This window comes from Canis lupus, chromosome 1 (genome assembly GCF_048164855.1).
Source record: "Canis lupus baileyi chromosome 1, mCanLup2.hap1, whole genome shotgun sequence".
Taxonomy (NCBI): domain Eukaryota; kingdom Metazoa; phylum Chordata; class Mammalia; order Carnivora; family Canidae; genus Canis; species Canis lupus.
In genome coordinates, this window is record NC_132838.1 from 89,969,808 (window position 1) to 89,989,097 (window position 19,290).

General features: G+C 41.0%; 1 protein-coding gene across 1 annotated transcript in view; it reads right to left on the bottom strand.

Moving 5' to 3' along the window:
• Positions 1 to 19,290, bottom strand: part of PGM5 (phosphoglucomutase 5) — a 196,815-nt gene that overhangs the window by 173,215 nt on the left and 4,310 nt on the right. Inside the window, exon 2 of the mRNA XM_072838929.1 lies at positions 5,000 to 5,162. Within this exon, the coding sequence (XP_072695030.1) occupies positions 5,000 to 5,162 (163 nt within the window). The remainder of the gene's footprint in view (positions 1 to 4,999; positions 5,163 to 19,290) is intronic.

The following is a 19,290-nucleotide window of genomic DNA, read 5'->3' on the forward strand; positions in this document are numbered from 1 at the left end:
TCTCCAACTCACAATATATTTCTATTAGACCTGTGCCTTGAAGCACAGCATGGTTTTTGTATCCCAATAAATGCTCATGGAATGTATAAAAAAAGGAACAGCACCCAAACACATTAAACTGCACATATTAAATATGTGCAGATCTTTTGTATATAAATTAAACCTCAAGAAAGCTATTTTAAAAATAAAGGAATAGCAATAGCCCCACTCTAGTGCATAAGAAAGAAGCCTAGTAGATTTTACCCATATTTCCTTGTCCTATAGGAAAACCAAAGACCGAAAAAAAAAATGACCCTCCTCCTCCACTCCTTAACATTTTTTGAACTTTTGCAAAACTTAAAGCAGTAAGTAGTCTTGTTCATGTCCGATTAGAGAATGCATGACTATCTCCCTGCTCCCTTACGGGCCACCCTACGTTCTTTGGCTGTGTCCCTCACTTTTAAAAAGTCTGATTTCATGACCACATACACTGATTTCTAAATGTTAAACAACTTTAGCATGGTAGTTTTCTAGGATGCCACTCAACCACTCATGTTGTTAACTTCACAGTTCATCAACAGCCTCTGCATCCATTGACAACTTCTAAGTTCTTTGACATCTTCCACTCCCATGACTTTCCTCTCCATTTTAGTCAGGGGCTGGTAGAGTCATATCTTAAGTATTACTGTCTCTTGCAATCCTTTCAAAAATGTCAAATTTGAGTGCCTTCAACCCACAAATTCCTTACCTGCCAGCTACCCTCTTTCATACCTCTGCTGAACCTGCTCATTCCTAGACTGATGCTCATCATCACTTGATTAATCCCAGGCTATCAGCCTATTCTAGTTTCACTGGTCTCCTATCCCAGGCAGGACGCTATGGTCCACCATTTGAGCCATTCCCTTGTTAGCATCATCACATGAGCCTATAATTATTGAAATTTACATATACCACATTTCACACTTTACTTGGTGTTCAACACTCACAAAAAGCAGATGAAGTAGGAATTAATATTACCCTCATTTTCCAAATGGGGAAACTGAAATTTGAGGAGGTGGAGATCCTTAACCAAAGTCCCCTCACTGGTGACAGACAGAGGCTGGATTCTGAATCCTAACTGTCTGAAGTCAGTCCAGACACCCAAAAAAAGCACAAGCCTCCTTGAGGCTGTGCCATGCCCACCCTGGGACATTGCCATCATCAGCCCCCATTGCTGCCATTTCTAGACTCCATCATATTGCTGGAGATAGTCACAAAATTACACCCCTTGGCTCCCCCTAAGAATGAATCTGCTTATTAGCTTTACAATGTGTTAGGCATGAATCCTCAACACATTTCCCAGTGTACCTCTTACAAAACATGTCCCAAGTCCCTCCTCTATCCTTGTCAAATTATCTCAGCAGACAACCTATCTTTTTACTTTCTTTTTGAACAGACACAGCAACTATTTCCCCAAACTTTCAATCCGCACCCCTTAGAGTTTCTTCTTTCCCCATCTTCACCTTCTTATTCAGAAGTTCTGCCCTCTTGCCAGAATCTGGGCTCTAATTTAGCTTCCACAGCTTACTCATTCTGCAACACTGGTCAAATTTTCTAAACCAAAAAAAAAAAAAAAAAAAAAAAAAAAACCAAATTTTCTAAACCATTTTATTCCTCAGTGACTTCATCAGATTGGGATAAGGATTAAATGAGATAATACATGTAAAGTTCTGAGTATAGTGCAAGCACATTGTAAGATTCTGGAAAATCCAGTATTTTTATTATGAATTCCATGTCCCCTCTAGCATCTTCCCCTCTACTTAAAAAACATGCTCAGAATGGTCCTGTCCTCTAAATCCCTTTTAAAAACAACATAGTTCCAGATATGTTCCATATCCCTGAATGTGCCTACTAATTCTGTAGACACTTAGCCTTTTGCTTTTTTTTTTAAAGATTTATTTATTTGAGAGAGAAAGCATGAGTGGGGTGAGGGGCAGAGGAAGAGAGAGAGAGAGAGAAAGAGGTAAAACCCTCTGCTGAGTGCAGAGCCTGATGTGGGGTTGACGTGGGGCTCAATCCCATGACCCCAAGATCACAAGCTGAGCTGAAATCAAGAGTTTGATGCCCAAACGACTGAGTCACCCAGGCACCCCAAGATACTTGGCCTTTTAATTCATTACAAAATGTATCTATATGACACACAATAAAAGAGAGGAATACCTCTTCAGGAAAAGAAATTATGATAAAGATTTATTCTACTTTCAGTAGGAAGAAACCAAGTGAATCTTTCTAGGCTATTAAGAATGTTAGCTTCATGAAGAATGCTGAGACATGCAAATATGAAGAATTAAGCACAAGAAAGGGACTTTCAAAACAGTTAAAGGCCAAATGATAAATTCAATGCCCCACTCTATGGCTGAATAGGTCTCATTTCCTCCTTTAATTTGGTCTACAAAATGGGTATTTAAATAATATCTTCTCTCCTTATGCTTCACAGGATATCATAGAGATGACTGAGATGTTCTCATAAGATATGAAATCAAATATAAATTCCAAATGCTTACTTGAAATCCATTGTTTAACTTGGCAACTTTTATATCCCATTTCTCTACAAATTCCCATTTTCTGAGCCCATTCGGTTTCTTGTGTTAACAGCATATAGAATACCTGAATATTGCCAATTTTTTCCTAAAATCCTCAGTAGCAAGACTAGACATGGGTCCTAAGTGTGCTTTTTAATGAAGCAGAACATCTCTAAGTATGGGACACTTCATAAGGTGTTTTTCTTTTTTAAACAGTTGACATGAGTGAAGTTCATTTGTTTGGATAGTGTCCAAAATGACTGCAAGGAGAAGGAAATAATGAATATTCTGGCCCAGGCCAGAAATAATTCATAAAGGTAACTGTTAATGGTTAAAATTTGCTCCTACCCACATATAAATGCAGACTCAGTGTTCTAGATTAAGATTAAGATTAAGAGAATTAACAACCAAATGTAATGCATAGTTCTGGGATGAATCCTGGTTTAAATAAAACATTTATAAATAACATGTTGGAGGCAACTGGAAAAATCTGAGTATGGATTAGGTTTTAGATGATATTAGAGAATTAGGTGTGATAATGTAGTTATGTTGGAATATGTCTTCCTTTTTAAGAGATGTATTCAGAAAGATTTGTGTAAAATGTCTTCATGCTGTAATTTATCTTAAAATCCTTTAGGAAAATAAAGTGCAAAATGGAAAACCAAGATGATGGACACAGGCTACCCATTTATTTTCCCCCTTAACTTTATGTAGGTTTAAAAATTTGTTCATTTCACCCCTATACACATCTCCCACCCCACAAAGACCTCCAAACTATACATTTCTGTAACTGTAAGGAAAAGTGAAATAATTCTAAGCATGTCAGTGAGAGAAAGTCAACACTATAGGAAAGAGGGATGTCTACAAGTTATGCTAAAAAATCATCTGTCTGGCCTTGGGCAGCCATGTGAACTTGAGCAAATAACAGCCTCTTGGGGATTTGATTTCTTCATCTATACAATGACAGGAAGGGTCTAAATATTTTAGGGGGCATGTTCCAACTTTAAAATCCAAAGTCTTTCCAGGTCAGAGAAGCATCAATTATTCAACTATTTCACTGTGCTAAGGAGGGAAGAGGACCAAGAGACCAAATGGTTTCAAGATCCCATCAGGCCACTCCTTTGTCATGTCACCTCAAGGGTTGTGATGGTTAATTTTATATGTCAACCTGACCGGGCCACGGGGTGCCCAGACATTTGGTGAAACCTTATTCCCATGTGTCTGTAGGGCTGTTTCTGGATAAGATTAGCATTTGAATCAGTAGACTGAGTGAAGGAGAGTGTTCTCTCCAGTGTGATAGCCTCATCCAACCCACTGAAAGCCTGGACAGAATAAGGGGCTGAATAAAGGAGAATTCACACTCTCTGCATGGCTTCAAACTAAGACACTGGTCCTCTCCTGCCTTCAAAGCTGGACTCACAGTGGAACTTACACCACCAGCTCTGCTGTTTCTCAGGCCTTGGGACTCAGAACAGAAATCTGCCATCAACTTTCCTGGGTCTATAGGTCTCAGGACTTTTCAGCCTCCATCATCACCCAAGCCAACTCCCTCTCTGGGCCCCAGTGCAGACAAGGAGGCTGTGTGTGGGCCCTTTAAAAGCCATCCCTCAGATCACCACAGCCCTGTGGGTCAAGGGTATGAACCAGTTGGTCTTCAAAGCAAATGTTTTGGGGGCTCACATCTCAGATGCCAGTCTTAAAAGCTGGAGTACTCAATGTAGAAGACGAACCCTCTCTTCCTCGGAGAGTAGCTCAGGGTTTTTACATTCTCTCCAAATAGTGAATTATTTCACCAGCAGTGAGGTTTATGGTAAGGTTGTATCCCAGCCTCTCCTACCCACTTGGACATTTTCCTCTCATGTGCCCTTTCTCTGTGTAAAGGGGCTGCTCTGCTAGTTTCTAGAGTTTTTTCAGAGGAAATTAATCCATATATCTGTAGATTCGGTGTGCCCATGAGGAGGTGAGTTCTGATATTCCTACATCACCATCTGGAACCAGAACCCAGCCAATTCCTTATTTTTTTTTTTCAGCCAATTCCTTATTTTAAAAATCTCTTTGTAAGCCTACTGGCTCTGTTCCTCTGAAGAAACCTGTCTAATACAGCACCTCACTGGAACTTTCTGAGCCATTTCCCCTCCACTTTGCTTGTCTATATATCGGAGGATCATTGTAAGACTATAATAATAGGGCCACATGGGTGGCACAGTCAGTTAAGTGTCAGACTCTTGGTTTCGGCTCAGATCGTGATCTCAGGGTCATGAGATGGAGCCCCACATCAGGCTCCATGCTCAACCCAAGTCTGTTCAAGATTCTCCCTCTCCTCCCTCTGCCCCTTCTCTTGCTCTTGTGTTCTTGCTTCTCTCTCTCTCTCTCTCTCTAAATATTTTTTAAAAAAAAAGACTATGATAACATAAGAGAACAGAAATTATTATGATTAAGGTATATTCTAAGCTACATACCTCCATTGGCAACATTGAACTTCACTCCAAATTCTCCCCCTGGTCCTCCAGGGCAGTGGCTGGCTGTTAGGATGATCCCACCAGCTGCCTTGATCTTCCTGATAATGCAGGAAACAGCAGGTGTTGACAAGATGCCATTCTGTCCAATTATCAGGCGTCCAATCTAGATTGGCCAAGGGAAAAAAAAATCAATCCAGTCACATGGGATCGAAGCCTCTGTTAATACAAGTAAATCACTTGGCAAAAGGAACTGAGTGGGCTTTGGCTTAGGGGGTAAAGGAGAGCTCTGGCATTGTCTCTCCTGTCCTGTATCTCCAACACCATTGGGGCACCCACATCTAGCAGTCAATTATCAAGTTGTAAATTGGATCTGCTTCACTGATTTTTAGTCATTTGAAACATCCATGTTTGATGACCAAAGGGGTAGCTTGAACTACACAAGAAGTTCTTAATTTGTTACTGGCTTAGAAACTCTACACTCGAACATGCTAGAAATTATAAGAAAAAAGAAATGGAGGCTTCTTTGTTTCACCCACTTCTCTCTTCCTCAGCACGAGCTCATACAGGAGGGACATGGCTTACTGAGCCTCAGCAGCAGCAGGTGTATTTAACCACACTCGGAATGACCACTCTTAAAAGGCAAGAATTTTATTTCTGCCACTGGTAACATGTGTTGGGGATACAGGGAAAACCATCCAGCCATGGTAAGCAGAGACCTGGAAGTCATCCATGGGTGTGGCCAGAGTCTTTCTATAGCTACAAAACTGACTTTTAAAAAAGAAAGCCACATAGCCCTGCAGAGTATTACCCAGGATGCTTTATCTTAAAATAGAGACCAATGTCATCCAGTCCAATGGTTCTCGAATGTTACTACAATTCAGAATCCTAATGAAGCCTTAAAATTACCAATATTCAGACTAATTATACTGGAATATCTCGGGGTAAAATCAAGGCTTTGTGGTCTTTAAAGCCCTATGGGTGATTTCAAATTTGGTGATCAAATCTCCTTGTTTCACAAAGAATTACAGCAGCATGGGCATCACTAAAGAGCATGGCAGAAATGCAGAACCTCAAGGTCCACTCAGGACCCACTGAGGAAGAATCAGTAAGTACCTTAACAAGACCCTCTCCCCCCCTTCCAGCTAATTCATTTATCCATTAAAATTTGAGAAGTACTGCTGTAGCCCATAAGCCAAGGCGAGCTCTAGCATCCAGCCCAAACAAAAATTACCCTGGCACCAACTAGAGCATTGCTAGAAGTAGGTAACTGACCAAACATGACAATGAGGGAACATACAGGAAAAAATGTACAAAAAGCAAACACAAGAGCTCCAAGAATAAAGCCGTCCTGGGATGATTTAGTATGGAAAGACCCAGAACATCCCCAGAGTATACATTTTCAAGTGATGGAGGCAGACTATAAACAAATAAGCCTAATAATAATATTTACTAGTTAGATACATATTAGGAAGGAGATGAGCAGGGTTCTGTGAAATAGAATAATGAAGTGTCAATTTTAATAATAAAACAAACAATAATAATAATAACAAAGCAAGCTTGGATTTTATCCTAAACACAATGGGAATTCATGGAAGAGCTTGAAGTAGTGGAAATGACCGGAGAGCATTTACATTCTAAAAGATCACAGAATGAGCAGTCCAAATGATCTGTTCAGAAAGCAAGTCATATCACATCAGCAAAATATATGTCAACAACAAAGCCAAAGTAAAGCCAAAGTCATCATTGTCCTAATCTACAAGGCCCCAACATGACCTAACCCCATGACCTGACATCTTCCACATCCCTCCTTCCTCTGCTCCAGCTGCACTGGTTGGTTTACTGTTCCTCAAACCTGTCAAGCATGATGAGGGACCTTTGCATTTTCTCTTTCCTCTGCTTCAGATACATTTACCCAGATATTTATATGCCTGCCTCCTCCTATCCTTTGGGTTTCTGTCCCAAAGTCAACTAATCAGAGAGAGCACCACTGACTGACCTGTATAACACAGCACCCACACATCCCTAGGAATAGGAAGTTTCCTATTTCCTGTTTTAATCATCCCTACTATACATATTACCATCTAACATTTTCCATATTTGTTTATTTCCCAACTATGTAGAAGCTCTAACGGCTTTGTTTTATCAACCACTATATTTCAAGAACCTAGAACAAACCTGGTACATGGTAAGACCACAGTATTGAACTGATTCATTGAGAAAAATGAATCAGTGGTTAGTTTGTGAGAAATGTGTTAGAGAGACAAGAGCCAAAAGAGGAAGATCAGATGGAAGGCTAGCAGAGCTGAGTGTGGACGGTGTCTTGGATGAGGCTAGAGACAAGAGAAATGAAGAGAAGGGATTCTATTTGGGGTGGTTTTTTTTTTTTTTTTTTTGAAGGAGAATGAAAAGAATACATAGTTAGAATGAAATGTGGAAGAAAGAAACTCTGGTAGCCTGCCTTCAAGATGGCCCCCGATGATCCTTGCCTTCTGGCATTTGTGCATTCCCGCCGTTCCCACCCACACTGAACAAGGCAGGACGAGGTGATTAGTAGAACACTGTACAACAGAGAGGGTGTCACTTCCAAGGTGAAGCCATAAGTGACACTGTTGCTTCTGCATTGCTGTCCTGGATGGTTGACTCTGAAGGAGACCAAGCCACTCTGTCAGGAAAACACACAAGGAGCCCTACGTAGGTACCCAAAGGGAGAGGAACTGAGGCCTCCAACAGCCCACAGCAACTTTTTAGCTGTGTGAGTGGGCCATCTCCTGATGGATCCTCCAGCCCCCACCAAACCTTCATATGACAAAGCCCCCACCAACCCGCGACTGTGACCTCATGAGAGTCTCCAGGTCAGAACAACCTATCCCCTTGAGTAAAACAAATTTTTGTTGTCATGTTTGGCCATAAGTTTTGTCTTAATTTCCTGCACAGTAATGAACAACTAATACAAGGGCAGTGAGGAAAAGAATCTACTCCCAGATTTCCACCTTTAATATCTTAATGGATGATGGTGTCATTTATCAAGATGGGAAAGGCATAGGACAATAATTACACTCATATTGTTTTCCATAGCCATAATAAATTATGTTTCACATGCTCTTGTTAAAATTTATTTACTCATTCAACTCATTTTATTGAGTATTACCATGAAACAGGTATGTCAAAGACCCTGCAGATATAGTAATGAAGATGGTTTAGTCAATGCCCTCAGAGAATAGGTTTGTAGGTTCATGAATCTGAAAAAAATATTTGTAACTTTCAGTGATATTTTTCTGTATTTCCCATTTTTTACAATTGCTTGTAGAGAAACAGGCACCTAGGTGGCTCATCCACCTAGGCATCCAGCTCTTGGTTTTGGCTCAGGTCATGATCCCAGTGTCCCGGGATCAAACCTCACATCGGGCTTGTCCCTCTCCCTCTGCTCCTTCCCTCTCTTTCTCTCTCTCTGGAATAAATAAATAAAACCTTTAAAAAAAATAAAGGGGGAAGAGGTATGTGTGTGTAGATCATTCCTACAGCAGTATTCATTAAAAGTGAAAAATCCAAAGCAATCTTTATAAATAAGGAACAATAATAGAAAGACCTGTTACATGGAGTGTGATGTACCAACTTATAGAATACTCCTCAGCCATTTTATTTTTTAAAAAATGTTATTTGTTTATTCATGATAGAGAGAGAGAGAGGCAGAGACACAGGCAGAGGGAGAAGCAGGCTCCATGCTGGGAGCCTGACATGGGACTCGATCCCGGGACTCCAGGATCATGCCCTGGGCCGAAGGCAGGCACTGAGCCGCTGAGCCACCCAGGGATCCCTCCTCAGTCATTTTAAAGGATACTTAAGAAAATGATTTGGGGACCTGGATCCAGTCCCACATCGGGCTCCCTGCATGGAGCTTGCTTCTCCCTCTGCCTGTGTCTCTGCTTCTCTCTGTGTCTCTCATGAATAAATAAATAAATAAAATCTCTAAAAAAAAAAAAAAGAAAAAGAAAAGAATGCACCTGTGGCACACTTGGTTCAAAGTCCACAAAGAGCACTGATCCCCCCCCCCTTCCAAGTGCAGACTTCTCATTGAGGAGCAACCTCTAGCCCCCAACCAGAGGCCACATTTCCCAGCCCACCCTTGCATCTAGTGGGGCCGCATGACTAATTTCACAACAGATGATGAACGTGAGAATGCGGACAGAAATACTGCATGTAAGAAGCAGATGTGCCTCCTCTACACTGTGTATTTCCTCTTCCACAAACTCAGTACAGGGCAAATCACTTCACTTTTCTGAGACTTTGTGTCTTCATTGGCAAAGCCAAGAATCTTAAGACGAGATCCCATAAATAAAAACCCTTTGTGAAATTAAGCATGACATAAGTTATGTTACTGCTCCCCAAATTCCATCACTCTCCTCAAACATTTGAAATTCATTTTTTAAAAAGATTTATTTCTCTATTTTGAGAAAGATAGAGCAAGCATCTGGGGGGTGAGCAGGAGGAGGGGTGGGGGAGAGGGAGAGAGAATCTCAAGCAGACTCCCCACTAAATGCAGATCCTGGAGTGGTGCTCCATCTGATGACCCTGAGATCACAACCTGAGCCAAAATCAAGAGTCAAACGCTTAACTGCGTCACCCAGATTCCCCTAAATTCCCTTTTTAGACAATAGTTTATCCCTTAAACTACCATTTCACTCTCCGAAAAAGTCTCAGAAGTACTACCCCTTGCCTATGTAGCAGACTGCTACCTTGCAAGGAGAAGATGGTCTACTTGCACAATCAGTGTGGGTCTTGGTTAGGGCATTGCAGCAGGCAGCCTCTGCCTTTCATTCCTGAGTGAACCCCAGGCTGAGACCCAGGGGGGCCCAGGGCAAGGCACCCTGTGACCTCCTCCCTGACCCTCCCACGGGGCCACCAGAGGAATTGCCGTTCCTTTCCCATTCAGTCCGGCTTTGGCTGTTGGAAGGGGAAACAGGGTGGCCTTCACCACCACTGAGGAACATTGTCATTCCGTTCCCACTCGTGGAGAGGGGTTAGGTGGCCCCTAGTGCCCTGTTACTACACACACAGTAGGTGGTATACAAGTACGGATCCACAGGTAGCCACATAAAAACTATCACACAGGCACCTGCAGACACCCGCAAGGCCGACACTTTCCCAGACCCACAGATACGCCGACAGACCCAGCTTGAGCTTGTTCTTCCCTGGTCAGCACTTGTACACACTTGGGAAAGAGTGGACATAGCAGGGGCCAGTGTGCAATTAGGCACATTTTGCAGGGTGCCATCACTTAATCGATCCTCTGTGTCTGGTCTAATTTGATGTTGGTACCTCCCATCGACTCTTAAACCTCACCTGGATTGCATCATTACTGCTTGACCCCTAAATGGGCATAGCAGGTGCGAGGGAATCAGTGTGCCCCTCCACATGCCACACACCAGTGTCCTGAGAAGAGAACATTTTATTTCGTAAAGCTTTCTCCCAGCCCTGCCATTTCTTTACATTGCGTACCAATAAAGCTAATTTTTAAAATGATTTTCTTTCTCAGGGCACGGGGGTGGCTCAGTCTGACTCTTGATTTTGGCTGACTCTTGATTTTGCATCTGACTCTTGATTTTGGCTCAGGTCATGATCTCAGGATCTTGAGATTGAGCCCCACATTGGGCTTTGTGTTCAGTGGAGAATCTTCTTGAGATTCTCTCTCTCTTTCTCCCTCTGCTCCCCCCTCAAAATAAATAAATAAAATTTTTAAAAAGTAATAATTTGGGCAGCTTGGGTGGCTCAGTGGTTTAGTGCCACCTTCAGCCCAGGGCCTGGTCCTGGAGTTCAGGGATCAAGTCCCACGTCGGGCTCCATGCATGGGGCCTGCTTCTCCCTCTGCCTGTGTCTCTGCCTCTCTCTCTCTCTCTGTCTCTCATGAATAAATAAAATCTTTTTTTTAAAGTAATAATTTTCTTTTTCATGGCTCCCTCTCTTCAGAACACTAACAACTATTCTTCTAAATTAGATTTAGCAGTGAGTTCGGTTTCTAACTAGCTCAAAGCCCTACAGACCAGTGACGTGCAGTTTAAACCCCCAGGCTAGGGTCTCAGAGGAGAGGCAGATATTTTACTCCAACTGAGTTCTTCCCAGTAACATAACACTAATGAACCAGGATTGTTTTCATCTGTGAACTCCCTTAAATATGACTCCCCCTCCCCCACCCCCACCGATGATTTCCTTTTGGCTTTAAATAAGTCTTTTTTTTTTTTTTTAAAGAGTCCCAAAGAGCTAGAAAAAGTAAGCCTGGCATTCCCCAATATCCTCCACTCACTGTATCCTATCCCTGTAATTCCCAAAGTGGATCAGAAAGAAAAGAGAGCAATAAACAGAAGCTTCCTTGATCGTTCCCAGAAAGAGTGTTCTGCAGGACCACACAGCCACCACCATGGCCATCTCCAAAGTGCACAGAAAGCCATATACACAAAGATGCCTGTTTCCTGTCTTCTCAATTAAACAAAAACCCAAACCCACAAGGAAATCCCAAAGCCAAGCTGCCATGATGGGAGGGACTCAATCTCTCAGCCCCCACTGTCAGGGAGACATCCCAGGCTTTGCACATTGCGGCTCATGAGTAAGCAGGAGATGGCTAAGTGGAATTTTGAGAAATCACAAACTCAAGTCATGGATGTGGTTATCCAAACATCAAGGGACTTCTCCATTTGCACATAGATAATGATGAGATTGGTTATAGGCTTTGTTATGTGGAGACCAGATGGGAGCAAGTGAGCCCATCCTCAGCTTCATGTCCCCCTGGAAGTCTCTGTGCACACATTTCGGGGCTGGAAGGAGAGATGGGAGTGCACTAGAATCCAACCAGGATGGATTTCACATTCAGTCCCTGATGTCTGAGCAGGTGCAGAAACGTCACAGGCATGCAGAAGTTTGGCCTAAGTTCTATTCCTCAACCAGCTCACCAATTCTCAAGATCTCATTGAGAATCAGGCAGTCTAGCTCTCCTCGAGTACAAAATGGGAGTGGTGATATTAGAACCGTGTCCCTCCTGGTAATTAGGTAATTCAGCACTTGGAAAATCCTGAAATCTTTGAGGTTCAGAACTTGGCACACTGAAACAAGAAAGGGCCTGTCTGCTGCTATTTTATGAGGTGCTCAACCCAACTGAAGACGCTAATAGGAAACACTGGATCTACCTGGGTCAAGAAAGCAGTTGAGTGCCCTGAGATAAAAGCTGAAATTCCAGGGATGGCTGGGTGGCTCAGTGGTTGAGTGTTTGCCCTTGGCTCAGGTTGAGATCTTGGGGTCCTGAGATTGAGTCCCACATCAGTCTCCCCACAGGGAGCCTGCTTCTCCCTCTGCCTATGTCTCTGCCTCTCTCTCTGTGTCTCTCATGAGTAAATAAATAAAATCTTAATTTAAAAAAAAAGCTGATATTCTGGTATCTAATGGGCAAGGATATAGAAACTGACTTTGCCACCTACTGGCTATGTGACTTCAGGCAAGATCCCTCTGTGTCTCAGTTTTGTTATCTAAAAGATGGAAGGTAAGAGGAGGTAATGTAAGCAAGCTGTAGTTCAGTGTCTGGCACCAAATAAATACTCAAGGAGCTTCCTTTGCCTTTCTTCCTCTTCCCCCAGGCCATTTCTTAATTCTTAAATATGAGTTCCATAATTCATAGTAATTGAATGAATCTTTTGTTGTTTGCTAACCTACAGTGGTTTTTCTATCTACAAATATATATATGTGTGTGTGTGTGTTCCTCTTTTGAATATTTAGGGAGTACACATAAACAAGAAGAAAATAAGAGTCATCTCTAAAACTGAAAATGAGCACTGTTCACATTACTGTGTGTAAACTTTGTGTCTTGGTATCTCTGTTTCTCTGTCTCTGTCACTCATTTACATACGTCCATATTTTTACAAAAGGGATTGTTGTGTCACCTATGTCTTTCACTTAATATATCCAGGCCTTCCCTGGTGTCTACATTTCTATGTCACTGAATATCCTTCCACAACATGATTCTAGTATGTGTATAGTCTTCCCTTATTTAAATGTACCATCATTCACTGATCAATATAAAAGAGTTCTTTTGGGGAACTTGGGTGGTACAGTCAATTGAGTGTCAGACTCTTAATTTTGGCTCAGGTCATGATCTCAGGGTCATGAGATTGAGCCTGCATCTGGCTCTGTGCTTACCACAGAGTCTGCTTGCGAGTCTCTCTCTCTCTCCTCCCTGCCTGCCCCCATTTGCATACATACATTCATGCTCTCTTTCTCTCACTCTCTCTCTTTAAAATAAATAAATTTTTTTAAAGTGTCCTTTTACTCAAAGTGAAACTAAAAACTGAGGACTAAACACAAGCTATCAAATAAATTAAACTGAATATAGTTTGGCAGCAATGAAATAGCAAATTGGTTTTAACATGCCTACATAAAAACAATGTCTTCTTCCTTCTTTAACCAAGCCTGTTCACTGAGAACCACTGAAGTCCATGGTAAGGAGTGACAGGATCACATCTGTACCCTCGTCTTGACCTGGATCATTTCATTTTCATATCCATGCCTCTGATCTGTACTATCTGTTGGTATGTGCTATGCCGACCTGCTGACTTACCCATGTTGTTGAGCTCACTGCAGAGAGCTGTCCTTGCAAGACAGACTCCTGCCTAGAACAGTATGATTTCTTCTACTTATATTTCTTAATATCAGCCCATCCAACTCCAACACAATTCTATTTATTACCATAGAAACATAGGTCACTGGGGAACATTTAGCCACCTCCTTTGGTTCTACGTAGCCTTCAAACATTTCTGACATCTGGTCTACTCTTCTTTTGACTATGTCCAGGAAGAAGATATATATTTGGGGGAGGGAGTATCCTGTGCATATGTGTGCATAAATATGTTACTTGATAAACTCTCTAAATGCTTAAAAACACTTTCCATCTGGCACCTTTATAGGTAGACAGAAAAAAAAAGTTATATATAAAAATATATACACACACACATAAACAAAGCTATATATATATATAAACTCAGTATCTTTGGAATCTTTATAGATAGAATATATATATATAGCAGCCCGGTTTAGTGCCGCCTTCGGCCCAGGGCCTGATCCTGGAGATCTGGGATTGAGTCCCGCGTCAGGCTCCCTGCATGGAGCCTGCTTCTCCCTCTGCCTGTGTCTCTGCCTCTCTGTGTCTCTCATGAGTCAATAAATAAAATCTTAAAAAAAAAAAAAAAAAAACAGGGCAGGCCCAGTGGCTCAGCGGTTTAGCACTGCCTTCAGCCCAGGGCGTGATCCTGGAGATCTGGGATCGAGTCCCACGTCAGGCTCCCTGCATGGAGCCTGCTTCTCCCTCTGCCTGCCTGTCTCTCTCTCTCTCTAATAAATAAATAAAATCTTAAAAAATATATATATACTTATACACACGTATTTATGTGTATGCCTATATATTCCCCCCAAAAAAAACTCAGTCTCTACAGCCATGTGTTTTTTCCTGAGTAGTTGTCGCAATCAATTAAAATGCATTTACGTGGCTTTTTAAATAAATTCCATTAGGCCCATTCCTGTCTGGTGGGGAAATAATCACTGCCCATTTGCAAAGTGCCCCCACTCCTTAGACTGTGTTCCACTGAACTAAAGACCTCTGGCAATAATAGATTTACAACTCAGCAAGATTAAACAATTTACCATTATTTATGACAGTAAGGCTGGGTCTTCTGTATTATATTCCACATTAGCATCTGTCACTTTACATTTGGGAGATCCTGTCCAAAAAAAGATTATGCCTCCGAACCAAACATTCAGCAAGGCTGCAGGAACAGGCACCCTGACAAACATCCTGACAAAATACTTTAATGCATTTCCAGTGCTTGCAGCTGTGCATTTTCAGACGACTCAGCAGATTAGTGTGGAGTCTCTTAGCCTCTGCTGGTCTGTTCCTCCCAGTAATCTCTCACATGGCCCAGTCCATTAGGCTTGAAAATCCTCGTGAAATGAGCAGATTAAGATCTGGCTTCAGAAGGTGGGGGGGAGCTGCTTAGACAGCCGGAGCTGCAGAAAGGTTTAAGGTGGAAAAGCATGGCATTGACTCAGCTCATTCGTACCAGGGAATAATGCATAGACCGTGCAGAAAAGTCCTTTGAGTTAAAGTGTATGTCAGAACAGCTGTTGCCCCTCAAGTACCATGGCAGGGTGTGTGCGCATGAGTGAGAGTGTGTGTGCGTGTGTGTGTGCCTGTGGAAATGACAAGACAAACCTCAGAAAGCCAGGTGACGACTCCATGCTCACACATGTTGCAAATGGTAGAATCATAATTCACATCCAGAGCTTGGATCCTGGTGTGCTTAATCATCAAAGCAATGTGTATGTGTGTATGAATATTTAATAAAGAGAAGTATATGAAGTAGAAAGGGAAAGGATTCTCCTTCCCCACCATACATACAACAGACGTATTCACTGTTGACTAGAGTATGTTCTTCCAACACTATGGCTACATTATAGATTTGTTTAATGTGTCCAGAGGCCCAGAGGACATTTTTAACTAAGCTGCTTTATTAAATCTTGTGATACAGCACAACAATGTTTACAGAAAAGACAGACACACATCAGCAACATTATGTGTGAAACCTGCCCTAAGAATTTTCTATAAAACATCTGTTCCCTTTGAGCCCTTCATGAACTCTGGAAGTTTGATCGTTTCTCTTCAGACTTGAGGGATAGAAATTGGAACCATATTCTTATTCTATTAATTGCTTTGTTTCACTGAACAACCTATCATTCACATCTTTTTCATGTACCATATAGATCCACCTCCTCTGTTTATGGGTTTTGATGCATCGGCGGTATGGTTGTGTCATAAGTTAGGTACCCGTTCACCACTGAACATATACACTATTTCAACATTTTTCTTTTGCAAATGCTGTGGCAAGTATTCTTGTACACAGACGTTTCCACATTTGTCTTAGGAAATTTACAAGACAGATTCTTGGATTAAGGGATTCCTGGATTATTGGACAGGTACTTCATTAACTTCAATACACACTGCCGAACTGCCTGGACAAAAGGTTATATCAATTTAACTTCCAATAACATGACAATTTTCAAACATTCACACCAACTCTGAGTACTTTAGAGTTTTTTCAAACTGATGGATTTTGTTTATATTTCTTCAGTTATTACTGAGGATGATCTCCAGTTCATGTGTTTGTTATTGTAATTGACAATATTTCTTTTTAATTTTTTACTAATTTGGAAAAGGTTTTCATATATTGCAGATATTAACTATTCGTTATAAAACTCTTCCCTGTATTCCATGGCATCTTTTGTCAAATAGAATAAACTCTGGTCTTCTGGTTTCAACTTCTTTTCTCTTTCTGTTAGAAAGCCCTGAATACGAAACTAGATACCCCTAGCTACAAAAGAGGACTCTTATCAGAGGAAAACAAAACAAAACAAAAGGCAATAGTTAAATGTAACATTAAAAACACCTAGAAGTAGCAACTTGGAAAGGGAAAGAAAAATTTCTGTGACTTGGTGTCAAGAAGAATTTCTTTGAATCTCCTGAACATTTTCTCTTCATACAAATACAATGCAACCCTCCAAAATATGACGTCACTAAAAATATAGGAGATGAAAGATAAAGATTCAGAAAATGTGGATTTTAACAAGTCTTGTGTATATGCTAGATATCCTCTTATTCATAACTAATGAGAGTCAAGTCAGATGAAAGGACCTAAAATTTCTCTCTTGGCTCCCCCAGTATAAACATTAAGGGCATACTGGCCAAATCTCAAGTGTTTGCAAGTAACTGTCAAAGCTGTAGGCTAACAAGAGACATTGAGTTTTCTACCTTCAACTTAAAAATCGTGGGAAATTCAGACCTTCCTCTCTACCCCACCTATTATTTTTAAATAATCCCATCCAAAACCTATCACAGTATTTGTTTACATTACTCTTGTCTAACATAAGAGTGGTTAGAGCCCAAAACATGAAGGTTAAGGTCAGCGAAGCCATTACCTATGCTTAGATTCCTCAAAAATAGGTTCCAACTTCTACCCCTCAAGTCTGTACAGAAACGATCAAACTTCCAGAGTTCACAAAGGACTCAAAGGGAACAGATGTTTTATAGAAAATTCTTAGGGCAAGTTTCACATATAACGTTGCTGATGTGTGTCTGTCTTTTCCATAAACATCGTTATGCTTTATCACAAGATTTAATAAAGCAGCTTAGTTAAAAATGTCATCTGGGTCTCTGGACACATTAAACAAAGCTTAAAATAACCCACCCCAGCAACTGGGAGGGCCCAGCTGTTCCTAAAACCTCTCCCATTCCTTTTCCTTCCCCATAAAAACAGTGAATGACAACGTGAGGCTAAAAGTTTCAAGAATGAACTGACCGGACAGAGAGACAGAACCACGGGGAACCTAAACTTTGCTGTTGCTCATGTAATGGATTTCCCATTTCCACAGTTCAGGGATGGGGATTTGTGAAGGGAAGCAAGACAAAGTTATGGCAGGCTCTCTAGGGCTTTTTTGTGTATTACAAACGTGCCCTTCCTAATGTCTGGGCCATAGAACTCATTCCATTCACCTATTCTGTAGTGAACACCAGTAGAAAATACAGAACAATCACCACCCAGTTCTTTTTCCCTTTTAGAGATGAGACCTGAAGTCAGCCAATCCCAGACTTCCAGATCCATCCCAGAAAAGAAGCCTTATGTGTTCAAACACAGGCTAGCCTCCTTCTTCTTCCCTATGTTCCACACCCCACCATATCCCACTCTGCCTCCCTTCCAAACCTGTTCCTTCTCTTTGGGATCACATCAAAATTTGATCCCCAGATAGCTCTAGTAAATGTCAAGCCAAGTGCACTCCCATTCTTTGGAACAACCACCTCTGCATGGCCCATTGGAATCAGACAAAACTGGTACAAGCATCCGTCTGGAAGGCGCACCCAAGTCCCTTGCTGACTCAGCCTTCTTCATACCATTGCCCTTTGACCTCTATCTCCAGAAGACTTCATAAGGCATTGAGGAGTTCTTGTAAGCTGAACTGATTCTGTAAGCTGAACTGTATGTTAATAATATTATTACCACTGCTGATCATCATATGGCCAGTAGAGTGTGTGGCTCATCAGCAAATGGATTTTCTCTTGGCTAAAACTTGCAACAGAGTTATAAGTTGTTTTATTCAATACATGCAGCCAAATAATTATTTTATGATACATAATCAGTTGACCATAATAATATTCCTTTACATTTCTTAATGGTATGGATGTTACATAATGCTTTCATCTGATTGCCAGGATAATTCAGCCATGCTGTCATACCCAATTTATAGGTGAGGAAACAAGTGGTTTTTAGGTATTTCAAGAGGCGAAGCATTTGCTCTGTGGCTTATGTGGCAGAGCTAGGAAAAGAAAGCAAGCCTTCCAGCTGCTGAGAGATGCAGTGCTTTTTCTACCATACCTCACTGTCTCTTGGGCTGAAGTCAAAAGAGAGTGTGGTTATCACATGAAGAAATCTGGTTTGCCTTTGCCAAATATGCATTTGTAGTGTTTGGTGATTTACTTTTATTTAACTTATAATTGCTTTTGGTTGAACAATCTGGCCCCATAAAAAAAAAAATTCTACTTTTTAAATGCTAAATTATAGAGCTGTGTTATCCAGTATGGTAGCTATTAATCACTTGTAACTATTTAAATGTAAATTTTAATTAATTAAAATTAAATAAAATATAGGATTCAGTTCTTCAGTCACATTTTGTACATTTCAAGAACGTTTCAGGAGTTTGATAATCACATGTGGCTAGTGGCCAGGGTAGATTACAGAACCTTTCCATCATCTCAAAAAGTTCTATTGGACACTGATAGTATATAGTGTCATCTCCAGAGATAAAAAAGACTTTGGAAAAAGTCAACTTCAGGCAGACACAGTGCTGCCATCTGCCCAATATTAAAGGTATTTTAGGAAAAAATAAAAACAAAAAAGACTAGAACAAAGAGGAGTAAGAGAGAGATACCCTTAGTCACAGATAGATCCACCCAGAAGAAAGCAAAGGCATTTTTTCATAATGTAGCCATTATTTGCATTGAGACCCTGAAATCTTTAAGAGATTAAAATAAATGTATACGTAGAGAATCTAAACCTCTGGAAAGGATCTGAAGCAGATGTGGAAAAAACAGGATAAAAAATCACTTAGTTACAAACTAAGTTTAAATTAGTAACAAATCACATTTCACAATTCATTTAAACCATGCTATTTACTCTCCTACTTAGTAGTTTTCTTTTGCTCTATATGGGATG